Raw genomic sequence first — 26,811 nt, forward strand, 5'->3', positions numbered from 1 at the left:
AATGAGTTACCACCTCACACCAGTCAGAATGGCCAAAATTAAGAAGTCAAGAAACGACAGATGTTGGCGGGGATGTGGAGAAAGGGGAACCCTCTTACACTGTTGGTGGGAATGCAAGCTGGTGCAGGCACTCTGGAAAACAGTATGGAGGTTCCTCAAAAGGTTGAAAATAGAGCTACCCTACGACCCAGCAATTGCACTACTGGGTATTTACCCCAAAGATACAAATGTAGTGATCCGAGGGGGAACGTGCACCCCAATGTTTATAGCAGCAATGTCCACAATAGCCAAACTATGGAAAGAGCCTAGATGTCCATCAACAGATGAATGGATAAATACGATGTGGTATATATATATACAACGGAATATTATGCAGCCAGCAAAAAATTTGAAATCTTGCCATTTGCAATGACGTGGATGGAACTAGAGGGTATTACGCTAAGCGAAATAGTCAATCAGAGAAAGATAAGTATCGTGATCTCATGGATATGAGGATTTTGAGAAACAAGACAGAGGATCATCGGGGAAGGGAGGGAAAAATGAAACAAGATGAAACCAGAGAGGGAGACAAACCATAAGAGACTCTTAATCTTAGGAAACAAACTGAGGGTTGCTGGAGTAGAGGGGGGTGGGAGGGATGGGGTGGCTGGGTGATGAACACTGGGGAGGGTATGTACTATGGTGACAGCTGTGAATTATGTAAGACTGATGAATCACAGACCTGTACCCCTGAAACAAATAATACATTATATGTTAATAGAAAAATAAAAAAAGAAAAACAATGGGGCCGATGCTGCTGCATATGGTACATGGGGGATACAGGGAGATGGGGAATAAGACTGTCCTCTAAGGCCAAAACCACAACGTCCCATCATCGTGGACCAAAATCAGAGGGACAGAATAAGCCCCATGACAGCAGATCGTGAAATGGAACCCAACCGAAAGATGATGTCAGTTGGAAGTGTGCGTTGCATGGGGGTGGTGGGGAGGTGCAGGGATGGTCAGCCAGGAAACTACAGAAGTCAGTGATGAAGTCAAACCCTGGCAGAGTCTGTCGAACCGACCCCAGGACAGCATGGGCCCAACAAGGCCCCTACGAACATCCAAGGGACCCAATTATCGTGGAGCCAGAGACCAGGAAACATTCTTGCCGCATGGTTAGCGGACTTACTCCATTACTCCATTTCATGCTCACCGAACCACCTCTAACCATCTTCCTTCCCACGTCACTTGCCTTAGAGAGAGAAAACATGCTTTTCAGGTTTGTCAGGCTAATGTGAGTTATCTGGCCTGGGAAACTGTTCCATGTCTCAAAGTGAATAAAGGAACTGGCGGTCTAGTCTATACATGAGCCTCTTTTGAGCTCTGTCGGTGTGAGTCTTGGACTCTGGAATGCTGATCGCTCAGCACCTGGTCGGGGAGCAGTTGAGTGAGGACACTTGAGTGGCTGATTTCCCGAGGGGACTGGGTGCTGTGGAAGCTGACCCCGTGTCCCCAAGCCCTTCCCAGGAGGTCTGATGCAGGGATGCACACAATGGGCATGGAGGCATCTTGTAATCTGGAAAGTGCCCCTACATCACAACCCCTACTTCATCAGATAGGACATAAGGGCCCTAAGCCACACGAAGGGCTGTCACATGAAGGGCTGAGTAAAGTTACCTGACACAGGTGACCAAAGCCAGGCTGGGACTCAGGCTGCCTGAGTCATGAGCTGGGGTTGCACTGGCCTCTGTTTTTTTCTGAGGGTAACTCTCGCTTTTAAATTCACACTGTCATCATCCGTGATTTATTTAACTGGCTTCAGCAACTCTCCCGCTCAGGGACTCTTAAGGGGATGATATTCCAAAGACTGCCCCACGGTTAACCACTGTGTGCAAGCACGTGCAGTGGGGGAGGGGCAGAAAAGACACCCTCCTCCTTCACCCCCTGGAGTAAGAACAAGATGGGGACTCTGGTCCCACTGTAGAGGTTTATCAAGTCAAAAACATTTAAGAAGTGATTACAAATTCCCTACTGCTTGTGAATTTTACCAACAGTATCATCATATTCTATTTTTTTTTCCTGTATAATTTCAACCTCATAGCCATAACACTTTCTAGAACCACCCCTGAAGATATTTAGGGAGCATAAGAGAACAAGTTTTGCTTTAATACATGGGAGACCTTGGGACACCTGGGTGGCTCAGTCGTTAAGTGTCTGCCTTTGGCTCAGGTCATGATCCCAGGGTTCTGGGATCGAACCCCGCATCGGGCTCCCTGCTCGGTGGGAAGCCTGCTTCTCCCTCTCCCACTCCCCCTGCTTGTGTTCCCTCTCTCACTGTGTCTCTCTCTGTCAAATAAATAAATAAAATCTTAAAAAAAAAAAAATACATGGGAGACCTCTGTAAATGTCCATTCGTTCAGAGAAAAAATGGGCTACCTGAGGAAGCAGTGAAACCCCCACCACTGCGTGGTGTCCAATCATACACTGGCTAATGTTTTTGCAAGGAGGACAGAGAGCAGATTTAAATTCTTGGATTGGCAAGACGACTACCCTTCAACATCTCTCTCAACTACTGGTTCTCCAAGTTTATGTCACCTACAACTATGTACTTGTCTTTACCTTCCATAAGCCCCACGCTCAAGGTCTGCCTTGATACCCAGCTGAATTAACAGCATCTTAGGTTCGGAACCAAAAGCAGCTTGAGAGGTCTATATAATGTTAGTGTTTGAGGGTGCTACCACCAACACGTATAAAACAAGCTATCATAAATAAAAAAGGTATCAGCAGAGTCAAGAAACAGAGAAACAAAACGACTCCTCCTATATCCTCAATCCTCCAAAGCCCCTTTCCGTTTCTTTCTGGAAACACACACTCTCCGCTCTGCCAATATGCACACCTAGCTTTTCCCAGGGGTTAACATCATTCCTCCCACAACACGTACAAGTAACACACAAACAGCCACGCGTTTAAGCAATGTACGCTCACTCTCTTGTGTCACCCCAGGTCAGAGGAATGCCCCCCAAATGGCTCAGTCCCTCCCCACCTCCCCCCCGACCTTGACCACAGCACAGGCTTCCTGCACACAGAACAGCAGGGGCGGATGGGTCTTGAGGGACTATTCCAAGAGACGGGCTGAAGCAGCATCTACAGGACACACAGTGGGTTTGGGTGGGACTGAGGGTCGTTCCTGGGACAGAAGGGGACAGCTGCTAAGGAAACCTCCTCATCCACCCTTCTGCCAAACCCTCTTACTCATCATCACTTTGAATTTAAAGTATTTCCTAAGATCAAGACTCAAAGGTCCAGGTAACAAAATGCAAGGATGGCAGGAGATGGAGCCCTGTCACCCATGGGACGCCAGGACGTGGAGCCATGGGGATGACGAGGCCACTGGCCTCTACCTCATCTGTCTGCCACAACTGTAGTCTCCCACCACTGTTGCTGCTCCGGGCACACCACTCCCCAGACGAGGAAGGATTCTGTCTAGGGAGCGGCGTAGCAGGACAAGGCATCCCATGCCTACCTTCCCTTCCCCGCTCCTCACCAGCTTCTGGGTCAGAGCCCCTTACCTTCTTCTTCTTCTTCAGAATCACTTTCACTCCATCCACTGAAACCATAATGCTCACCTTCTTCTTCTTGATGTTCTTGGCTTTAAACTCATACTGCAGGGGGAGGAGAGAAAGAAGCACAATCCAGTTAGGTCAGCGCACCTGCATGGCCCCGGCTAGCTCATGACCCGGAAGAGGGCCACAGACAGATTCTCGGGGGATGTAAAGGCAGGTGGGTGTCTCGGGGTCAGCACGCAGCCATCAGGGACGACCGTGGAATGGGGTAATCCATCCTAACGAGATGAAGACCAAGCCTGCCTTCAAAACCTCATCAGAAACCCAGAACCTTCCCTCAAAAACTCATTCTGATGTTTAACGACCTCCACTAACAGGTTTTTCCTGTGTCTACGCAAATGCTGTGGAAACTCAATTCCATCTTCATTGAAGATTAAGAAGAGCTGGTACCAGTCTTCAAATCAGGGTTGTTGTTGGTTTTTTTTTTTACATATTAAAAAATTATGAATTCTAAGTTATTCTCCATAAGTTCAAGTCCCAAATTCCTTTATCTGTAGGTCAGTTTCCAAGTTTACCCACAGCCCTATTAGCCTGAAATATTCTAGAGAATATTCTAGAAAGGATCTAATGATAGTTACAAGGGAGGGCACTGCCTCACAACCCCTCTTGCTGATTCAACCACAGCCCTACCCTGCTGACGGAAAATGGCCTCATCCTTATCCCCAGACTCTTTTCCATTACATTTGCTCATTCCTAGCCATTTCTTATGCCTGTACAGACATCTGTTATGGCTGGTGTAATTCTACGTTTTCCTCACTGAACTTCATTCTGAGCACTTGTCCAATTTATTAAAGTCATTTTCATCTGGTCCCCATCTTGGGAGCAGCACTTAGCAAATTTCCCTGCCAAGCTAATGAAACATCTGGGCTACAGGTTAAACAATGATCATACAAGACCCAGAGCCAAGATCTCTACTCCAACCCACAGCTCCTCTTCTCTGGGACTTTTTATACCCAGCATTCTCTCCCACCACACCACCAGCCAAGCGGCTCCTCGCCTGCACATCTAGTACCTAATTATTTCTAACTAGTGTGTAGATAGAAATGAACCCAATCCATCCTAACGAGATGAAAACATAACCTACTTTGAAAATGTCACCAGAAATCCAGAACCTTCTACTGGCCAATACTCTGATTTTAAGGAATCAACTCACAGCTTCAAACCTGTCTGCATTCTCTCCCTTCCCCTGAAATCTGAGCCCATCTTACTCTGTTGCACAGTCTGTGCTGATGCCCCCTGGCTGGCGGCCTCCTATGGACAAGGACACGACCTAACTGAAGCAAGATATTTTTCTTTATATCGTCCGGCCCTCAGCCGATGTGAGTTTCCAGTGACAGCAACATACATACATTACTGCCCACTCTGGTGGTCACTCTTCCTACCCTGTCAACAGCTGTCCTTTTTACCAAGGGGAGCTCGAAAGAAAAGCAAACGAGAGCAGCAGACGTGCAGGAGAAAGAAAACATCAAGCTCAGACTTTGCATCGGAGCGTGTCTGACGGCACGGGAGAAGCGTGTTGGACCAGAGTGTGGCTCAGGGCCGCACCTCAGCCGTGCATGAGACCCCTCTCTAGGGCGGTGGCCGTCAGCTGGTGAAGGCTACAGCGTGTCTGGCGTGTGCTTCAGGACCTGGCTGTGATCCGCAGCGGGTCCCCGGACTGTGCCTACTACTCAGGTACAGTGCTCGACAAACAGAAATTACCTCGGGTGGGAGAGCCAGCACGGGAATCTGCAGGGCAGCCCGCTTCGGCTCCATGCCCACCGGGACAGGGGAACCGGCTACATCTGACCACACCTGCATTTACCTCTGCTCACTGAGGCTTTCGGTCAACACAACCTTCTGCAGTGCCTCCCGTGGCCACAAGTCACTAAAATCAGGGCTGTTCCTGCCAGCCAAAGGTGTGCAGAGGGGTGCATGTCAAAGAACTTGGGTGGGAGGTAAGAGCCTACGAGTCCCAGAAATGCCAGATATGGATGAAACCAGCCCTATACTGGTCAGTCCTCCATGGCTTATCTTTGGTTCCCTCCAGAAGTTCACTCACAAGCTCCACATACTTCCTCCTTCTGCTTTTCCAGCAGTAACATTAAGTATTAGGCATCCACGTCTAGAAGGCGCAACGACCCTCCCCCAGCCCGAGTTTGAGAGAGCACACTGCCTGCTAAACCATCTTAGGGGTCCTCTATTTCCAGAAGAATCTGGTAGCTGATCACGTCTTTCTTGTTGGGTCCACGTCTTTCTTGTTGGGTCTCTGGGACACTTTTAAGAATCAAGATCCCCCCTCCCCCCCGCCCCAGGCAAGCACCTGGCCTGCGTATCTGAAACATTATTTCTAGAGTTCGTGTCTTGACAAGCCATGGCTTTTAATACCCCGGTCTTAAGAAGTGAAGATGCAACTCAACGTCCTCTTCGGAACTGGAACACGGCCTCTCATCCGATCTCTGTGCACAGCCTCCCAGATGGTTCTTCCAGGCTCTGTGGGCACAGGGCCCACCCGTGAAAGCATGACCAAATGGCTGCCCCAGAACCTCGTTGATGGTGACAATGCAGGTGTCCCTCCTGACAACAGCTGGTGGAATGCTCCGGAGTGCTTCCACACAGAGAGGGGCAAGACAGGCATGAAATGGGCCCCGTTACGGCTGCCAGTACCACCCGAGGGCCGTTTAGAAGAGCTCGTGGGCTGGACGCGTTCGCCCCCCTTCCCCCGGCCTGGTGCGCAGGTGTCTCAGACCCTTTCCAGCCCAAGAGGAAGTACTCCAATTGCAGGTCTGTTGGAAACTACAGAAATCAAAGGAAATCGAGTATCTGAACATGCGTAAATATTATCCTGAAACCGTTGGTTTATATGCCAACTGCGCTTGACTTGGACAACCCAGGTTATTGTGCTCACTGGGGGAGACAAGATGGATCTGGAGGCAGGAGACATCATGGGAAGTGACCAGGAGAACAGAGGGCAGGGGCTCACAGGGACGAGCCCTCCTTTTTCCCAGGCTGTGCTGCTCTGGGGGGGCAGGCAGGCTCAGGAGGAAGCATCTGTGTCCCGCAGGACAGACATCGAGTCTGCTCAGGCTTTGCCAGGGGGCAAGGAACAAACAGGCCTGTTGGAGCCACCAGCCTCCTGTAGAGCCCAGGCCAGCTCTGGAGGCCACGCCAACAAGCCTGGCTCTCACCCTCCGCACGGCCAGGCTGACCTGATGTGTTTGCTTTGCCAGACGGGGCCCCACCACGAGGCCAGATTAAGCCCTCCAGGAGCTGACCTTTTAGGGAACGAAACAATGCGTGTCCTGGACCACAAGCCGCTGACGAGGAAGACCGCGGTAACGAGCCAGCAACCTGGAAACAGAGCCTGGGGACGCTGTGTCGGAACGGCGTGCGTGCCAACCAGCGGGGCCCGCGAAGGGGGTGCTGGGGAGGGGGAGGTACTCGGGGGCAACGGGAGCCAGGAGGAAAGCTCAGAAAGCCACAGGGGATAATACCGGCTGGAAGGCTGAGGGCACCTGAGAACAGAGCATATCCTGAGTCCCTGGTGCTTCCCTGTCCCCCCACCACCGCCCACCCCCCAGGTCCCGCAACCGCCTCCTGACCCCGTGTGTCTCCGTCCCCCACACCGGGCATCTGCAAAGGGGCAGCAGGGGTCTGCACCAACTGAGTGTATCTAACGAAGGGACAAGCCCCACCTGGGCTTGAGGCTGCACCGCAGACGCAGAAGTAACAGGTCTTTCTCAGGAGGCGGGAAGGGTCGGGGCTATACCCCCCCGCCGCCCTGCACACAACAGTCTACTTCCATGACAATGTCGAGCTCCCTGAAGAACCCCTGGATTTTGTACAGGGTCCCTGGTTCCTCAGTCACCTTGTCTACTAACGATTTGTCTGGGGATGTGCTCTCTCACCCGCAACATCCAAGGCTGGCCCCACACGCTCACTGGGAAATCCATTTTGCCCCACTCCTCCCCACTGTCCCTCCCACCCCCAGTGCCTACAGTTATGAGTCAAGATGCCCAGACATGACTTCAGCAGGAGAGGAGATTCAGTTTGCAAAAGCAGATAGGGATGCTCTTGCCGGGCGAGTCCTCAGCTTACATTCGGCTGTGTTCACTGTCCTAGAACGGGTCTGCCCTGCTTCCTGGGAGCGATGGCAGGGAATTGAACAGCAAGCTCTGGTCGTGCCATCGGGCATTTTAATCACGTTCTGCCGGTAGTCTCGGTTTCACGAGCACAAACCCATCTCTACAACCAAACCGTTAAGCATCTCAACCAAAGGCGCGGCCTTACTTATGGAGGTAGTAAGAACCTGAAGATGCCCATGGCCATAGCAGCATCCCTGACAAGAGCCAAAAGGTGGAGGCAACCCAAGTGCCTAAGAGTAGCCAACTGCAGAGAGACAGAAAGAAGGACGGTGGCTGTCAGGGCCTGGGGGAGGGGAGGGGTGGGGAGGGAAGGGGTAGGGAGGAGGAGTTCGTGTTTCACGGGTATGGGCAGGGTTTCCGTCCTGGAAGCCAAGAAGGTTGGCAGATGGATCGTGGTGATGGCTGCAGGGCAATGTGAATGCCATATGCAAACGCCATAGAATGGTTTTTAAAGAACGGTGGAAGCGTTAAATGTTATGTATATCTTACCACAATAAAAAGATGAAAATCTGTAAACACAGTACAAAAATATATCCCTCATCACGCGGGTCCACTTTAGCTCTGCTTGCCCGTTTCTGTCCCTCTCCCACGTGCACGTGAAACATGCCACCCTCTTCCATTCTTCCGGTTGCTATTTCCTGTGCCTGGGATGCGCTCCCCCCACCATCTGCTTGGTGAGCTCCTGCTTCTCCTGAAATTATCCCGGGAGCCGACTGCACATCGAAGCCTCACAGGTCCGCTTCCTGCTTCCTCCCATGGGGCTGGGCCATCAGCGTGCATATGACAGCCATCCACAAGCCTCTAGAATCATTCAGCACCGACTGGTTGTTTAATTCCCCACTAGGCCAGGCCCACCCCCTCGAGAACAAGAAATACAACCTATCTGTACCCAAGAAAATAGCACCAGGACACAAGAGGGTGATAAATGAGTGTCGAATAAATTCATGCGGTTGACAGTGGTTATTCACAGACCCTGAAAGAAACATGACACTGTCCACAAGGGTAAAATAAATATTCCAGAAGCTAATTAATGAAGGAACAACTGAAGTTATTAAAACCTAGATTCCATCCTATGGGCATAAGGACTTTGAGAAGATCTGACTTCCTGAATTCTTCCTTATTCCATAGCACACTGCTAAGCATCTTAATTTTTGCTTGATCCATACCTCATTTAATAAAATAATTTAGCCTCCACTATTGGTCAAGGCTGTTCCCAATCATCTGATGGCACCGTCAGAGGTAAGGCATGGGGGAATGATCCTGCAGAGGAACCTGTGTTCTCTGGGCTGCCCCGCTTCCCTAGGTCCTGGCTCCTGTGCCTGCAGAGCCAAAGTCTGAGGGACGGGGTGCTCAGGAACCATGGCAGCCCCTGACCCTGCTGGGTAGCTCAGTGACTTGCATTGCTCATTCATATGAAGCCATAGAAATGTGAGCAAGACACATCACTTGGCATCAGGGAAATACAAGTCAAAACCACAATGAGATACCACCTCACACCAGTCAGAATGGCTAAAATTAACGACAGACGTTGGTGAAGATGCAGAGAAAGCGGAACCCTCCTACACCGTTGGTGGGAATGCAAGCTGGTGCAGCTACTCTGGAAAACAGTATGGAGGTTCCTCAAGACGTTAAAAATAGAGCTGCCCTACAGCCCAGCAATTGCGCTACTAGGTATCTACCCCAAAGATACAAATGTAGGGATCCAAAGGGGCACCTGCACCCCAATGTTTATAGCAGCAATGTCCACAATAGCCAAACTATGGAAAGAGCCTAGATGTCCATCGACAGATGAATGGATAAAGAAGATGTGGTGCGTATATATATATATATATATATATATATATATATATATATATATACCCACACACACACAATGGAATACTACTCAGACATCAAAAACATTGAAATCTTGCCATTAGCAACGACATGGATGGAACTAGAGGGGATTATGCTGAGCGAAATAAGTCAATCAGAGAAAGATAATTATCAGATGATCTCACTCGTAAGTGGAATTTAAGAAACAAAACAGGATCATAATGGAAGGGAGGGAAAAATAAAACAAGAAGAAATCAGAGAGGGAGACAAACCTTAAGAGACTCTTAATCATAGGAAACAAACTGAGGGTTGCTGGGGGTGGGGGTGGAGGAGGGATGGGGTAACTGGGTGATGGGCACTAAGGAGGGGACATGATGTAATGAGCACTGGGTATTAAATAAGACTGATGAATCACTGAACTCTACATCTGAAACTAATAATCCACCATGTTAATTAACTGAATTTACATTTTAAAAAGTGTACAAATCATAAAAAAAAAAAAAGTGAGCAAGACAAAGACCACAGTCGGTACTAAATCCAAATTCTGGAATATCTATGAGGTTTCCTGTGAACACTAGGTGGAGACATTTAGTTCCTAGCTATCAACCTCAAGCCCAGCATAACTCATTTTAGCAACAGACCTATAAGTGAAAGTTGAGTGTAAATAAAATCTCTATAAGCGGCAAAATACTTAAAAGGAACCAGAGGAGCTTTTTTTTAAAGAAAGGAATATTCATTGCCACTGTATCATAAATGTAGAGTTTTAAGTATTTACCCAGCTCTGTAAACCAGGAGATCTAAAACTCAAGTTTTAAATTCCGCTTGGCATACCTGATTTTTTAAAAAAGCAAAATTCCAGACCCAGCCCTCAGAGATGCTCATTCAGCAGATCTGGGGTTGGGCCAGAAGTTGGCATTTTTGGGGGGATACTGGCGGTAATATAGATCGCACCGTTAAGAAACACCACTCTAGGTCCCAGAAGCGTATTTAAGAACTCGTTCATATTTTCATTGGCATCTAGAATCGCCTTAGACGAAATCAGTGTGTCTTGTTCATACAGGTACTATATTTTAAAGTATGGATACTACTCAATAATTAAAATACAGATTCTTATAAAGGCACCACTGTTCTTTGCTGTCATCCATTTCCTAAATCAAAGGCAGCTAAAATTACAACTATTATATAGGGAGAGAATTCTGCTGTGTGGTTCCTACGTTGCATTTTATGCATTTTTGTAGCTCTGAAATATTTCAATAACAAAGTTTCAGGGGAATGCTTGTGCTTGAAATGTTTGGGACCACAACCATTGACCAAACATCGCATCTTAGGAACGAAGAAAGCCACTGCCCAAAGATGGCCCCCAGCAAAGTTCCTCAGGTTCATGAGCAGAAAACCTGAGTCTGGAAGCCGCTTCTTCTGACCCCTGCCCTGTCCTCTTGTGTTGCCCAACATCTGTTCTTTTCACAGGCTCTAGCAAATGAAGTGATTCATCCGATCCTCCATGCATTCAATATACGTGTAATGAGCTCTCGGGTGTGCAGGCAACCCATCTTACAACAGAAAGAAAAGGAGGAAGAATTAGAAATTGACTTCACAGAATCTGGAACATTCTCAGGCTGCTCAGTGGGAAGCCTGCAATGCCTCCCTCCCCACCCACCACCCGATTCTTTCCCACACCACTCGCGCCGGCTGCTCTCATTTCCTCTGTTGCTTCCTACCCTGTTCCACACCCAGGGACACAGGTCAGCGACCCGGGAAGGGCGCAGAATGCCAACGAGGTCACGAACACATGGCAAAGGGGCTCTCTGAACGTAGGCGGGCCTTTGCGGCAGGAAATACCCAAGTTCGTGCTGTTTGGAACACCGAGGAAGGGGCGAGAGAGGTCGATCCCGACACAGGCGTTCCGGGGGAGGGAGGCGTCTGCAGCGTCAGGAGACCGGCGAGCTGGCTGAGAGCGAAGCCTGCAGGCACCCGGACGGCAGGCAGCAGCAGAGCCTCGAGTGTGGGCCATCTGGGGGCTGCGTGCTCAGGGGAGCCTGGGAGGGCGACTGGTCCCCGGGGAGAGAGGAGACAGGCCCTGGACCACAGCCATCACCGTTTCTGGCCGGGAGCATGTGGACAGGTCACGGGGGGCTGGACAACAACCCAAATGATTAAGGGGCCCGAAGGGGTGACTTATGGAGCAGGGTAAGTACCAGCACTAAGAGTAAGCCAGTGCTCTCAGGCTGCTTTCCCCTCCGCCGGCTCTAACGGCCCGTTAAAAGTACTGTTAGAACCTTTGTAGCACAGACCGAGGCAGAGGTGGGTGAAGAGCCAGAAATAAAGCAGCAGCCCTGACTATGACCCCTAGGACCCGTTCTGTCTTCCCCTGCAGTATCCAACCCAGACGCTCCTCTGGACGGCTGTGGCTCAGAATCAGGAAGACAGGAACATTAAAGCAGCCCTTCAGAGGAAGAAAGAAAAATGCTTCAACAGTGTAACTCGTACACACACACACACACGCACACATACGCACACGCACACACAACCAGGAGTAGAAGTCTGCTACTTCAGAGCCGTGAATCGAGGATTTAGGGTTTTCTTCCTCAGACCAAAATGGGTTATGAGACAATAATGAATCCTTCTATCTCTCTAAGGATAGTATCTTTAAAAGAAGGCCATCCATCATGCGTTGTGACCACCCCGGGCAACCTCATCATGCGCCGTGTGCATCCCACACCCACCTTGCAAAGTTAAATGAAACCTTTCACGTCAAGGGTTCTGAGGTCCCCTGAAGAAGGCACACTTGTACTCTTAGATCTGTGACCTGGGGCAGAACACTTAACCTCTCTGGGAACCATCCTTCCCTGCTGTGAAATGAGGGTACTGGGCTGGATTACGTCTGAGACCTGCCCCAGTTCTCAGTGTGACTCCATGCAATCCAGCCTTCAGAGCCCTTGCAGCAAGCGTAGGGGGATGGACCCACGCCCAACCCAGAAGCAAGGGAAGAGAATGGAAGGGAGAAAGCATGCAACGGACAGGGGAGGGTTCTCAACTGGAGAACAAATTATTAGGGTTTTGCACAGAAAGCTGGGGGAGGGGGTTGTTACATTCTTTAGGGTTTTGACAAAAGTGAAAAGCAGAGGGGGTAGAGGCTGAACCCCATCCTGGCACCAGCACTGAAGGTTCCAAAAGACTAAGAGTAGAAATGGGAACCCCAAGAAAGACCAGGAGCATAGATCTAGCACTGGGCTGTAAGAATGAAGAAAATGCGCAGATAAAATTCCTGTAGAGACTGAGAAGCAGAATAAATAAGTGGTCTCTCAATCCCCTGCTTTCACCGAGGACAGTGCAGGTGAGCACACAGGACGCTGCAGATGAAGCCGACCTCGTACCAGAGAGCCAGGCAGAACTAGGGCACAGCAGCCAGAAGGGAATTTGGAGGTCATGTAGCCATTCATGGGGCTCCCCCCTTCCCCGCCTCTCCTAAGTCTTTGTTCCAGGACTCTCCCTCCTAAGCTTGGACCCATCAGCACAGTGCAGAGGTGAGGAGAGATTTGAGAAAACTGTTTGCACTTGCCCATGAGGGTCGGACGTTTTCAGGTTTTAGGGGGGAAACAGTGGGCAGAACAGGTGACTGCGATGAATGTTCGGGGTATAATGAAAGACAGGAAGAAGGGTCACTCTTGGGAGACCTGAAGACACTACTTGAGAAGGAGAATTGGGAGGGTACTTGGAGTAATGGTGTTGTCTCTGCCAAGTGATCATTCAGCCTTTAAGAGGATAGCGGCAGTTGTGTTTGAAAAGCAGTTTCTCACAATGAGTCTGAAATCTACTCTCAGAAGCTTCCACTTATGATTCTTTAAAGTGGTGCTTCTCAAACCTTAAGGTCCATGTGACTCACCCGGGGATCTTACTAAGTCACAGCCTGGGGGGCGGGGGTGGGGCACGGATGCATTTCTAACAAGGTTCCAGGTGGTGTGGACGCTACCGGTCCACGGACCACACTTTGAGTAGCAAGGCTCTAGAACCAGAGTGCATATACCCAAAAGGTATTCGGAAACTTTAACTGTCTGAATTAATGATCTCTAAAGGTTTGTGTTTTTTTTTAATGCTAATATTCTATGATTCCTACCGATTGTAACGTCAATATCCTGATTACATAAAAACTGAGACAGGGTGTTCCTCATAAACAGCCACTTTGATGGCCAAAAATCAAACTCATATTAATATGATAAAAATGATTACAAAAAACAATATCCAGAGCACAAGTTCCCAGAAGGGAGGGCAATCTGAAGAGTTATTGACTTGTTTCCAAGCATAATAATTTCCTACTGTCAGCAGGTGGCAATATTTCCTCCAGGTCCAAGGGATTGCAAAGTGCAGCAAAGGTTCTCCACCTTGGCTGTGCAACAGGACCACTTGGGATGCTGACAAAATACTAGTATCTGGATCCCACCCCCAGAAATTCTGATTTCATTGGTTTGGTGTGCAGCCTGGACACAGTGATTTTCAAAAGCCCCCTAGGTGATTCTAAGGTACTAGAGTAAGATGTCGCAAACCCAGAGGAACCAAGAGGCAAAGAGGGGTTAAGAGGTAAATGCTGGCCATCCCATCATCAGACGCATCACATAATCTCCACCCCATTTCATCGTCCCTTCCAGCCCATTACCAACAGGTTACAGGTTGTTATACAGAATTCCTAGGCATGACACCAAAAATATCCAGCAAAGAAAACATTTTGATAAATTGGACTTCATCAAAATTTTTTTAAAAAACTTATTCTGTGGAAGCCAGTTTGAAGTGAATAAAAGGGCAAGCTACGGACCAGGAGATGTATTCGCAAGTTACACATCTGACAAAAGACACATCCAGAATATCTAAGGAATACTCAAAACTCATTAAAAAAAATGCCAAGTAAAAACTGGGTGAGAGACAAACAGAACTTCATCGGAGGACATAGGAAGGCAGAGAAGCACATGAAAAGAAGCCAACAAGTTTGGAGGTTGGGTCAGAGTTGCCGTGTGACAGGAGGAACCATAACCACAGTGACTCTTGCTTAGGAAAGGAGGGTACAAAATTATTTTTGTCCATTGGAACTTTTGAAGTCTACATCTTTAGCGTCAGGGTCTACTGAGACGTGTCCAGACCTCATCACAGCTCCCTAAGACAATAGCATAGTCCCCCAAGGCAGGAATAATGGCTTCCCATGATAAGACGCTCAATGTCATTAGCCATCAGGGAAATGCAAATGAGACCACAATGAGATCCCACTCCGTACTAATTAGAATAGCTAAAGTAAAAAAAAAAAAGAAAAGAAAATGCTACCACCACCAAGCACTAGCGAGGATGGAACACAACTGGGCCTCTTGTATGCTGCTCTTGGAAAATGTCAAATAACACACCCATTCTGGAACACTGTTGTGCAGTTTCTTGTAAAGTTAAACATACACTTACCATATGGCCAGCAATACCTCAGCTAGGTATTTACCCTCGAGAAAGAAAAACTTAGGTTCCCACAAAAACTCGTACATGAAACACTAGCAGCTCTTTTTATAATCACCAAAATTAGAAACAACCCAGATATCCTTCCAACAGGTAAATAAACTGTGGTACATCTACATAATGGAATACTACTCAAAAGTCGTAAGGAAAATATGTAGTTCAAGTGTGATGTGTATCGTTGTTATTAAAAAAAAAAAAATCACAGGTGGGAATGCAAACTGGCCAGCCACTCCGGAAAACAATAGGGAGGTTCCCCAAAAAGTTAAAAATAGAGCTACCCTACGACTCAGCAATTGCACTACTAGGCACTTACCCAAAGAATACAAAAATACTAATTCAAAGGGATACATGCACCCCTGATACTTAGAGTAGCAGCATCTACAGTAGCCAAATCATGGAAACAGCCCAAGTGTCCATCGACTGATGAACGGATAAAGAAAATGTGGCGTATATATACAATGGAATATTACACACAGCCATCCAAAAGAATGAAATCTTGCCATTTGCAATGACATGGATGGAGCTAAAGGGTAGCATGCTAACTGAAATAAATCAGTGAGAGAGACAAATACCATATGATTTCACTCATATGTGGAATTCAAGAAACAAAGCAAATGAGCAAAAGAGACACAAACCAAGAAACAGGCTCTTAACTCTAGAGAACACACTGCTGGTCACCAGAGGGGAAGTGGGTGGGGGGATGGGGAGAACAGGTGATGGGGATTAAGGAGGGCTCTTGTGATGAGCACCAGGTGATGCACGGCAGTGTTGAAGCACTGTATGGTGCATGTGAACCTAAGACTACACTATGTGTTTACTAACTGGAATTTAAAAACTAAAAAAAAAAAAATCACAGGTAAATTGGTTGGAGGGTTAAAAAAAACCTAACATATGAAAATGAACTACTGATTCCCACAAAATCTGGAAGCACCTCAAAGACATTATGCTTTTGCAATGTCCACAATAGCCAAACTATGGAAAGAGCCTAGAAGTCCATCAACAGATGAATGGATAAAGATTGGGGTGGGGGGGGGTGTGTGTGTACACATACATACAATGGAATATTATGCAGCCATCAAAAATTTGAAATCTTGCCATCTGCAACAACGTGGATGGAACTAGACGGTATTATGCTGAGCGAAATAAGTCAATCAGAGAAAGATAAGTATCATATGATCTCACTGACATGAGGAATTTGAGAAACAAGATCGAGGATCATCGGGGAAGGGAGGGGAAAATGAAATAAGACAAACCAGAGAGGGAGACAAACCATAAGAGACTTAATCTCAGGAAACAAACTGAGGGTTGCTGGAGTGGGGGGGGTGGGGTGGGAGGGATGGGGTGGCTGGGTGATGAACACTGGGGAGGGTATGTACTATGGTGAGCACTGTGAATTGTGTAAGACTGATGAATCACAGACCTGTACCTCTGAAACAAATAATACATTATATGTTAATTAAAAAAAAGACATTATGCTTTGAATGAAAAAGGCAGTCTCAAAGGTTATATCGTGTACAAGTCCAGTTATAGGACAGTCTCAAAAAAGGTAAAACTGGTGACAGAGAACAAATGGGTAGTTGCCAGGGGTTAGGGCTGGGGAGAGGGTACGGCCATGAAGGGACAGCACCACGGAGAGGAGGGGGTGACAGAGACAGTTCTGCACCCTGACTGTGGTCATGGCTACAAGAGTCTATAGGCTAAAATTCATAAAACTATACCATGAAATCTATTTTACCCTGTTAATTTTAAAAATTAATGAAATTTAAAGTGTTTTAAAATAGTTCAAATTTTAAATTTAAATTTTAAGTTAATTTAAAAAATAAAATGAAAACCAAAATGCTGGATGAAACATCAGGATGGGGGGACGCCTCCGACGAACTCTTCAGGAGACCTCCACACACACCTCCAGGGCGGGAACAGACTGTGAGGAGCACTGTTCCCACCGCAGAGCAAACGAGGGTGAGAGTTCCAGACCCTCTCCCTCCCAGGTCAAGGGCGAGGGCTCCCGCAGTACAGGCTGGGAGAACCTCACACCAGCCTGAGGAGATGGGGAAGACTTCCCAGCCACAGGACTCCCCCTACCCCCGGCTCACGCACAGCCCGTCCAGACACCTGCTGGATCGCTGGGCTGGGGCGACGGACACCCTCAAGGCCACCCCACTGCTCTGCATCCAGGGTCAACTCTGGTAACCTGGCACCTTTGGGAGGCCATTTCTGCGGCCCTGGGGGCGGACACCCCTTCCCTTCGGGAACTGTCATCAAGACTGGACATGTCTCTACAAGCCCTGGCGCTCAGGGCCAAACTCCAACACTCCAACTGCACTTCACCACAATCCAAATCTTCTTGAAACACTACATGTAACAGGTTCTGACCAATAACTTTATGTAAAAATGCACTGCCTAAACAAGAAACTCAAAACCCAATATTCAACATTTTCTGCCAACTGACCGGAAGTGGCCAATTTCCCTTCTACCAAAGTACTCCCTGACACAAACCTGTCTAAGCTTGATTCTTCAGAGCCCTGGGCTTGGGAGAGAGCCTCAAAGACCCCTCCTCAGGGCTGAGAAACCACACAGGCAGAAATGTGCAGCCCCCCACAACCTGCAGCCTACAGCTCTCATGTTTAATATGTTGGGGTTCCACATAATATTGTTTGACAAATGAGTTAACTTCTTAAAGATTTTATTTATTATAGAGCGAGCGAGAGCACATTAGCCGGGGGGGGGGGGGGAGGGAGAAGCAGACTTCCCACTGAGCAGGGAGCCCAATGAGGGGCTCCATCCCAGAACCCTGGGATCATGACACCTCAAATTTTTCTTTTAGAAAGTTATGACCTTGGGGCACCTGGGTGGCTTAATCAGTTAAGCATCTGTCTTCAGTTCAGGTCATGATCTTGGGGTCCTGGGATCGAGCCCCACTTCGGGCTCCCTGCTAAGCAAGGAGTCTGCTTCTCTCTCCCCCTTTGCCCCTCCCTCCCGCTCGCACGCTCTCTCGAATTAAAAAAAATAAAAATTTGAAAGTCACTGACCTACATGAAGTACTATGTTGCAACCGTTCAAATGCACTGTGGTTTATTCACTGTCTATTCTGAAGATACCCAGGATTTTTTTTGGGGGGGGGGGGTCTGCACCGTTACTTACATAATTACTACCTTAAAACTCCCTCAGTCCCTTTATCGATCCAAAGTATTCTCTTAAGTTCTCCTTCAAATAGCACTTCCTAAACACCCGCCCTGACTACCGTAACCTGAAGGAATTTCTTCCATACTGCTATGGCAATTAGCACTCGGGGGACTGGTTTTATAACAATGCTATATATAAAATGCATCTAACACTCTTAACTTGGAACATGTCCTTTCTCATCTTCTCAACCGGACTAAGTTCTTTGAAGGCAGGTGCTATGTAGGTTCAGCTTTATATCCAATGTAGCATCTATTATAGGATTTTCAGCCAAATAGAAGGACTTGATCTGACAATGTAGAAATCGCACTCTGGCCGCAGCATTGAGAGGCCGGGGAGGAAGCAAGGAACGCTCCAAGGAGACCAGCTGTCCCACACTACCCACACCTACAGGCAGACAGATCCCACGCAGGAGGAATACTGCCAGGGGGACAGGCTCTTGGCTAGCCGCCATTTAATTCTGGAGAAAGACAGTCTTCTCAATACAGCCAAGTTCTCCCTCCATTTATTTTTCCTTTTTAAATATTTGGTTATTCTAATGGCTATCAAAAGGAGAGTCACAGCACCATCACATCTGAGAACGTAGGTTCATGCCCCTCAGACTCCGAGCCTGACACTTTGAAAAGTTACTTGAGTTCAGGAAACACATACAGACTCTGCCTGTTTGACCTATTTCTCTGTTCCTAAGAGCTTAACAACTTTTAGGAAATCAGGCTACTGACTGGACCACAGGTAAATTGCATACTTTCCTACTTTTTCAAAGGAAAATTGAAAAAGGAGAAAGAACAGTAGCTACGGAGCCCCTTAGAAAATTATCTCAGTCACCTTGTTCGTAGCAATCACCACATTGTGAATCAAATCAAAGGCTCTTCTATGACTAAGTTCCAAAATAATATGTCATCTTAACAATTTATTGGCTTGGAATAATTGTGCCAAAAAAGAGAACTATTTTTCTCCAGGCTAAAATGAGCTGAGTTCCTTTTATTTCTTCCCATCCCTTTCCTGATCAGGATGATACTCAGTTGTGACCAATTACATTCAGATCACCGCTCAAAAATGAACACTGATTTTTTTTTCAAACTTGAATGTGTTTATCCATTCCAGTTCCCAAAATATCAGCCATGATCTCTTTCTTAAAATGTTTCAAATTATTCTCAAAAAGGTGTACAAAAGTCCCTCGTTTCATATCTCTGTATATTTCCACTCCCCCTCCAGCCACTGCGAAGATAAAAGGAGATCCAATTTTAAAACAGGGACATTATATTTGATACTGAATAATTAAGATAACCAAGGGTCTGGTAAAGGGGTATTTTACCATGAGAAACTGGCTGCAAGATGACTGGCTGTTCCCGAATTCAACGGGCTTAAATGACAGAGCAGGAGTCCTCCCTGGTGACAGACGGTGGCCGCTTCTAAGGGGGAGAGGGGCAGCCCTATGGGCGGCTGCATTTGGACTCGGACTTGGTCCCAGAGGTGCCTTGGTTCCCCTGGGTCGGCCTGGGGTACTCAGTGGGTCCTTTCAATGTGGAAACTTAATTTGGAAATTTTTCTTGTATTGCTTCTTTGACAATTTCCAATTTATTGTTTCTGCTTCAGAACTCATCAGATGTTGACCTTCCTAGAGTAGGAAGGTCAAATCCAAGAATCAGTCTTTTCTCTCTATCTGTTCTAACTTTTGGCTGCTTTTTTTCCTGAAATTTTTCAACCTTTCTACTTTTAGTTTGATTGTCATTTTTAATTTTGGAGCGTTCTCTGATTATTTCTTTTTCATAGCATCCTGTTCTTATTTTAGGACATAGTGTCTTAATTTTCTAGGGGTTTTTGGGTTGTTTTTTCAGGTTCCTTTCTCATCTCTGCTGTGTCTGTTTTCCTCAGCTTCCTCCTTCCCTTTATTTTGGTCTCTATTATATTGGACAGTTTCCTCAAAGGTCTCATGATTTGGGGCAGCCTGCCCCTATTTCAGAAGGAGGAAGTCAAAAGCTGACTGGAAGTGCTCTGTGCGGGGGTGGGGCTGGTCACCAGGAAGGCCTCACTGACCAGGGAGCTTCGCTGCAGACTGATGAGGACGCAGAGTGACCTTCTAGTTGCAGAAACCAAGTGTCAAGGCCTAAAGATCTTTTCTCTGGGACCATTCAGTTTCTCCAGAGAAAAAGCTTACCATCAATATTCCAGAAACAGGAGGGGGAGCTCTAGAGTTCCACCAGTTAAATAAGAAGACTTCTACTTATGAACTTTTTTTAATTTTTATTTTTTGAGAGAGAGCACGTGCGTGCACGTGATAGAGGGGGAGAGGCAGAGGGAGAGGAAGAGAGAGAATCTCAAGCAGACTCCCTGCTAAGCTCAGAGTCTGACGGGGGGTGGGGGGGCCCGCTCTCGATCTCAGGACTCTGAAATCATGACCTGAGCCAAAAATCAAGAGTCAGACACTCTACCCCCTGAGCTACCCGGGCACCCCTACTTATGAACTTTTTAAAACTGTGGTAACTTACCCTGCTTTTGCAACAACTGGTACCTCTATGTCTTGAGTCTGTCCAGAGTTTTCCCACATCAGTCAACTGACCTGTCACCTGAAGTTGCCTCTGTTCAATTAAAGCCATCAACACACCCACGAATTCCATCTTTTAAGAAGTCACTGAAATCTTTTTGTTGACTCTTTCCTCTCCCGTTCTCTGTTATTTCAGTGAGGCTTCAGAAGAGAGGGGAGATGAATACTTACAGCTAATCCACCAGGTTTCATGACCATTCCCTAAGTCTGAGAAAATTCTATAGGATTCTCTGAACCAATTTGAGTGATGTTAAAACTAACAGAAGCAGCCTCTTCTCTCTTGAAATATTAGTCTGGACGTACCGTTATATTAATGGCACCGATAGAAGCTCTTTGACCCGTCTGCTAGGGTTTCCACTTACTGAAATACCACACACAGTTCTCTTTATTTGGCTGTGTCAAAAGTCCCTGTAATTACTCACTGCGTGTCATTATGATCTGTCTGTATCTGTCTGATCCTGGTCACAAGAGGCAGACAAGAACAGGACGGACCACCCCACCACACTGTGCTACAGGAGAAAGCAGCTCTCATGCACAGGACCTGGTATCCTCATGTAAGGACACCATCCCCTTCAGAAACTATAAGAAGGGTTTCAGTCTTCCACATGCCTTCCTAAGAAGCCACGTCACCACCAACTTGACTACGGAAGAGCCGTCGGGACATTGTGGCCTAACATTCCATGGCCCACTGCTGAAATGTGTGTCCTCGAGGAAGAAAGGGACAAAAGACCAGAACTCCAAGCATCCTGGTGAAATGTTTCAACAATTAATACATTCTTCTATCAGGACTAGTTAGAAACCCAACACTCAACAGAAGGCAATGCAGAATTATTCCAGAATATGAAGACAGACAGCCCTCCAGTCGAGGAGTTCAAGAACAAAAGGAACCATATGTTTGAGACTCAGGAGTGAGGAAAGGCCAAGAACCAGAAGACAGGGCGCCTGGGTGGCTCAGTCGTTAAGCGTCTGCCTTCGGCTCAGGTCATGATCCCGGGTCCTGGGATCGAGCCCCGCATCGGGCTCCCTGCTCCGCGGGGAGCCTGCTTCTCCCTCTCCCACTCCCCCTGCTTGTGTTCCCTCTCTCGCTGTGTCTCTCTCTGTCAAATAAATAAATAAAATCTTTAAAAAAAAAAAAAAAAAAAAAAAGAACCAGAAGACAGACAAAGAGATTAAAACGTCATCTTCCTATCTGGTAAAGGTCAATTACCATCAGGTGTCAGTATCAGCAGATTGGAAGAGAATTTAAAAGGGAGTAATTTTCTCAGCAGGCAATTCATGGTTATGGTACCTTCCTGGGAAGCACCAGAACTCGTCTGGCATTTCCGTACCCATCCCACCGTCTTGCTGACATTCTATTACTGGCGTTTCTCTTTCACGGTGAACTCTTCACTTGTTTGATATTTTGCTTCCTGAATAGAAGTGGAGAAGTAGTTGGACTCAAGACCTAGTTTAGCAATAAAAGCGACAAGGCCCACCAGCTGGGCTGGATACCGACCAGGAGAATGAGCCGGGAACCGAGAGGGAGGTTTCTCTAATATTTGCACAACTGTATACAGTGTGCCTGGCACTGGATCAGGGTAACTGCAGTAGAAACAGACCTACGGAGGAAGGGCTGGATTCTGGGCAGGACAATTCTGAGGGGTCTTTGAGAAATACAAGAGGACAGACAGGTCAAGTAGGCAGTGGGGAAAAGAGGTCTAAGCCCGAAATATAAATTCTGGATTGCCTGTGTATAGCTGTGAACGTAAGGAGATTACCCAAGGAGAAAGTAAAGAGTGAAATAACTCGTCTTTACGGACTAGAATAGGAGGGTCCACTTCTCTACGAAACCGTAGGAAAACGCCATTTTGTAGACCAAAATGGTGGACTACCAGCAATTTCTATATGGTCCAATCCAATAGAAAGAATGGCTAGACAGGGTAAGATCAGGAGAGTATATGATGTATTGTGTAAACCAAAAAATTTAAGAGACAATGATGGTCAGTGGCGACAATGTTCCTGAGAAATTTGGGAGGATGACTGAAAACATCCAACACACTTGGAGAGAGTGATCACTAGTTTCTTCAACAAGACTTACTCTGGCAGAAACACTGGGGCTGGAAGTCAGTTCAAGATGAGAGCGTGCTGAGAACTTCGGGGTATGGGCAGCAAGTGAGCCATTCTTCTCAATATCAAACAAGATAATATATCTAAAGAGATTAGAAGGGTGCCCGGCTCATTTAAAGGACTTGATAAATGGGTTAAGTGATTAAGTGTTGTTTTTTTAATGCGACTAGTAAGATTACCGGTCGCTCTAAGCCTCCCATGGCACTTTAAACAAAGCTTTGTACTTAGCTGGTACTCAATAAATATTTTGCATGTGATCACTGTTAAGCAGGAACAAAGGGATGCTAAATCATTCTATTCTACATAATTTGCAATTAAAAGCAGCTATAAATTCTTGGTGAACCAGATGCCCTATTTTCCCTTGTAAAAATATAAGCTAATCTAAATAGGATTCTGTATTCTTCATTCCTTCATGCTACGAATTAACAAAATCTTCTATTAGAATATCACTAGATTACTACCATGATGAAGCTACTCGCCTACACACACAAACACACACACACACACACAGGAAATGCGGCCTAAAAGGGAAACTGGTTATATTTTGTGACACAATTCACTGTTGTGAGATTTAATGAGGATACCACTGAGCGCCTCCGGCATCTGAAAACAAAGCTGATCTTGGAATCAGGAGCTGCTCTTTGCTGTGGTCAATGAAAGAATGAGAGCTTCTGGAATATTCCAGAAAATACACCGGCCACAGGTTGGTATTCCTTTGGTTTATATTCATAGAAATCAATGCTTCTCCTATCCACAGGTACAATTTTGCAGCTTGAAGGACCCCATATCTAGCCACCATGCAGAGTGAAAGGTAAAGAGAACCTCAGGAAACCAAAGCAGGTGTGGGCTCCTGAAGGGGTCTTTATATACTTCCCTCTAGGGCAACCCCAGGGTGATTTACACTTTCTGCATTACCTGGAATGGTCTTTGCCCAGCTACGGCTTTCTCTATCAGGCAGGCCTCCTCTTCCGCACACCCTCTCTCTGCCAAACACACATACATTCATTCTATAAGGCCCAACCATTCCGGGTCCCCCCAAATAAGAGTTGCCCCTTCCTCTGAATTCCTAGCACTCTTTGTCCGTAATTCAATTTCAGCATCTAATACATTAGGTTGCAGTTATGTGTTTAGTGGTCTTTCCCCAGCTCTATCTTCGAACGGGACAATGTGCCCAACAAAGCTGAGATCTGGGACACACTTGTCTTACTTCATTCTGAACACCTGACACATAACTGATAACAAATGGTTGTTGGATGGATGGTATTTTTCTAACCAAACCTGATTTAATGCATCAAATTAGAAGGGAAACAAGCCAGGGGTGGTAGCTTTTTTTTTCCTCCCATGGCTGCTGGAACAAATTACCACAAATTTAGCGATTTAAAAATGCCACAAATTGGGGCACCTGGGTGGCTCAGTCGTTAAGCGTCTGCCTTTGGCTCAGGTCATGATCCCAGGGTCCTGGGATTAAGCCCCGCATCGGGCTCCCCGCTCTGCAGGAAGCCTGCTTCTCCCTCTCCCACTCCCCCTGCTTGTGCTCCCTCTCTCTCTCTCTCTGTCAAATAAATAAATAAAATCTTAAAAAGAAAAAATAAATAAAATAAAATAAAAATGCCACAAATTTAACGTCTTACAATTCTGGATACCAGAAGTCTAAAATGAGTCTGCAGAGCTGCATTCCTTCTGGCAAAATCGGGTTTCTCCACTTTTTCGGCTTCTGGAGGCGACCTGCATTCCTTGGCTGGTGGCCTCTTCCTCATAAGCCAGCACTTTGAAACCTCTGACCCTCCTGCCCCTCTCTCATAAGGACCCCTCTGATGATCGTGGGCCCACCTGACAATGCAGGAGAAGCTCCCATCTGGAGATCCCTAACTAATCCCATTTGCAAAACTCCTTTTGCTGTATGAGGTGGCACCTGGACAGGGGATGTCTGAGGGGCTGTTACTCAGCGGAGCATAGTAGCACACAGACAGCTACAAAAAGCAGGTGCCAGCAACCTAAAAACAAGGGACAAAACAGAAAAAGGTGGAAGGTCAAGGAAAACTCAACAACAAAAAATGGAGCAACCTCTGTCCTCTAAAGCGGGAATAAATTAGCACTGCGCCACCTCGAGGACTTCTGACGGGGGGTTGGGGGGGCACTTCTTTGTCTTGGGATCCAATATTATCAACAATTCAAAACAATGACTTTGAGTCATGGGAAAAAAAAAGTTCATTTCATTCTGTAAAGTTTAAGAAAAAGCATGAGGGATCATGAAATGATTTCAATTAAATGATCATTAATATTTTGAAAGGTAAGACTCAGAGGGGGAAGCTTGAGTTTCCTGAAAATTTTACTTATATGGAAAATCTTATTCTCTGATGCCAAATGGGATTTATGTTATGTTATAGACCTTACATTTGGGTCCCTCCAAAATTCCTATGTTGAAATCTTACCTGTTCTTGGGATGGTATCAGCATGTGAGGCTTTGGGGAGATGATTAGGACATAAGGGTGGTATCCTCAAGAACAGAATGAGTGCCCTTATTTTTTTAAAAAAGACCCCAGAGAGCGCCCCCGCCCTCCCCGCCAGGAAAGGAAACAATGAGAAAATGGCTCTTTGCAACCTGGGCAAGGGCTTTCATCAAACCTGGCCATGTAGCACCCTGATCGTAGACTCCCAGCACCCACAACTGTGGGAAGGAGATTTCTGATGGCATTACAGCAGCCCAAATGGACTCAGACAATGGTTACCAGGGACCTGTACTTCTGTCCAGCATAACTGAACTTACATATCCAAATAAATGTTAACTCTCCAAGCGGTCGCCCTGGGAACACAATAAATTTTAATAAATAACTCCTGCCTGAAACTTTGAGGAAATCTCCCTTTAAGAAGTTACTTTAGAACCAATATATAAACCGGGGCGCCTGGGTGGCTCAGTCGGTTAAGCATCTGCCTTTGGCTCAGGTCATGATCCCAGGGTCCTGGGATCGAGCCCCGCGTCGGGCTCCCTGCTCAGTGGGGAGTCTGCTTCTCCCTCTCCCTCTGCCACTTCCCCTCCTTGTGCTCTCTCTCTCTCAAATAAATAAATAAAATCTTAAAAAAAAAAGAACCAATATATAAACCACATCATTATCAACCTCATCATTTTGCTACCACACCTCACTTTTTAACTGGAATTAGCAGTAAGGTGAGTTATCAAGATAGGCAACCATGAGACTTGCCTCCACATGACTTCTGGACATTAAAAAAATCAAATATCATATATCCCGATAACAGTCAAAAGAATGAGCCACAAGATCTGGATACAGCTCTAAAATAGGAAAGCCAAAATAAATAAGTAAATAAAAGTGGGGGTTATCACTAAATTAAGAGTTTAACCTTTCCAGACCGCCTCTTTGAACAGGACCACACTCTTTGCATGTGTAAGTTATGGTATGGCTAGCTGCTTAATAGGACTCTGGCTCTGATCAATTAGTCACAACTTGTCTCTATTACTCACCACCTGTCACACTGAAAGAACACTTAAATGCATGCAAGTGAAACTGTATGCGTACTCTATATTAATGCCTATATATTACATGCATTACAAACTCCTATTTGTATTAATGCTGACATTGCAAGTCTTTTGTATCTGGATACCAAACCCTGGAGACAGATATTTTTCCCCTCTTTCCTTCCATGGACGGTGGGGACTTGATTTCACAGGTTTCAAGTTCCCACCCTACAGACCTGGGAATCCAGATGATCTACAGTCCAACTGTGAAGGATTTATTTCACAATCAAATACACATGGCTTCACAAACACACACTCACTCCATATGGGCTGTCCAGAATGCCTACACAAACGTACTTTCCTCCCAGCCATATATTTTTCAAGTTGCTGACAACAGAGCCCCATTAGCAACTTCATAGGTAAAGCTGGGCCCTATCACTGGCCGTGATATATGGCACTCTTGGTGGTCACTCGGCCCCA

At 46.7% G+C, this 26,811-nt stretch overlaps 1 protein-coding gene across 9 annotated transcripts in view; it reads right to left on the reverse strand.

Annotated features, from left to right (window-relative positions):
• NOS1AP (nitric oxide synthase 1 adaptor protein) overlaps positions 1-26,811 on the reverse strand; it is a 288,491-nt gene that overhangs the window by 67,346 nt on the left and 194,334 nt on the right. For all 9 annotated transcript variants that reach the window (XM_078078430.1, XM_078078427.1, XM_078078428.1 and 6 more), the window contains one exon: positions 3,552-3,644. In XM_078078430.1, coding sequence (XP_077934556.1) covers positions 3,552-3,644 — 93 coding nt within the window. The remainder of the gene's footprint in view (positions 1-3,551; positions 3,645-26,811) is intronic.

This window comes from Halichoerus grypus, chromosome 7, assembly GCF_964656455.1.
Source record: "Halichoerus grypus chromosome 7, mHalGry1.hap1.1, whole genome shotgun sequence".
NCBI classification, from domain to species: Eukaryota; Metazoa; Chordata; class Mammalia; order Carnivora; family Phocidae; genus Halichoerus; species Halichoerus grypus.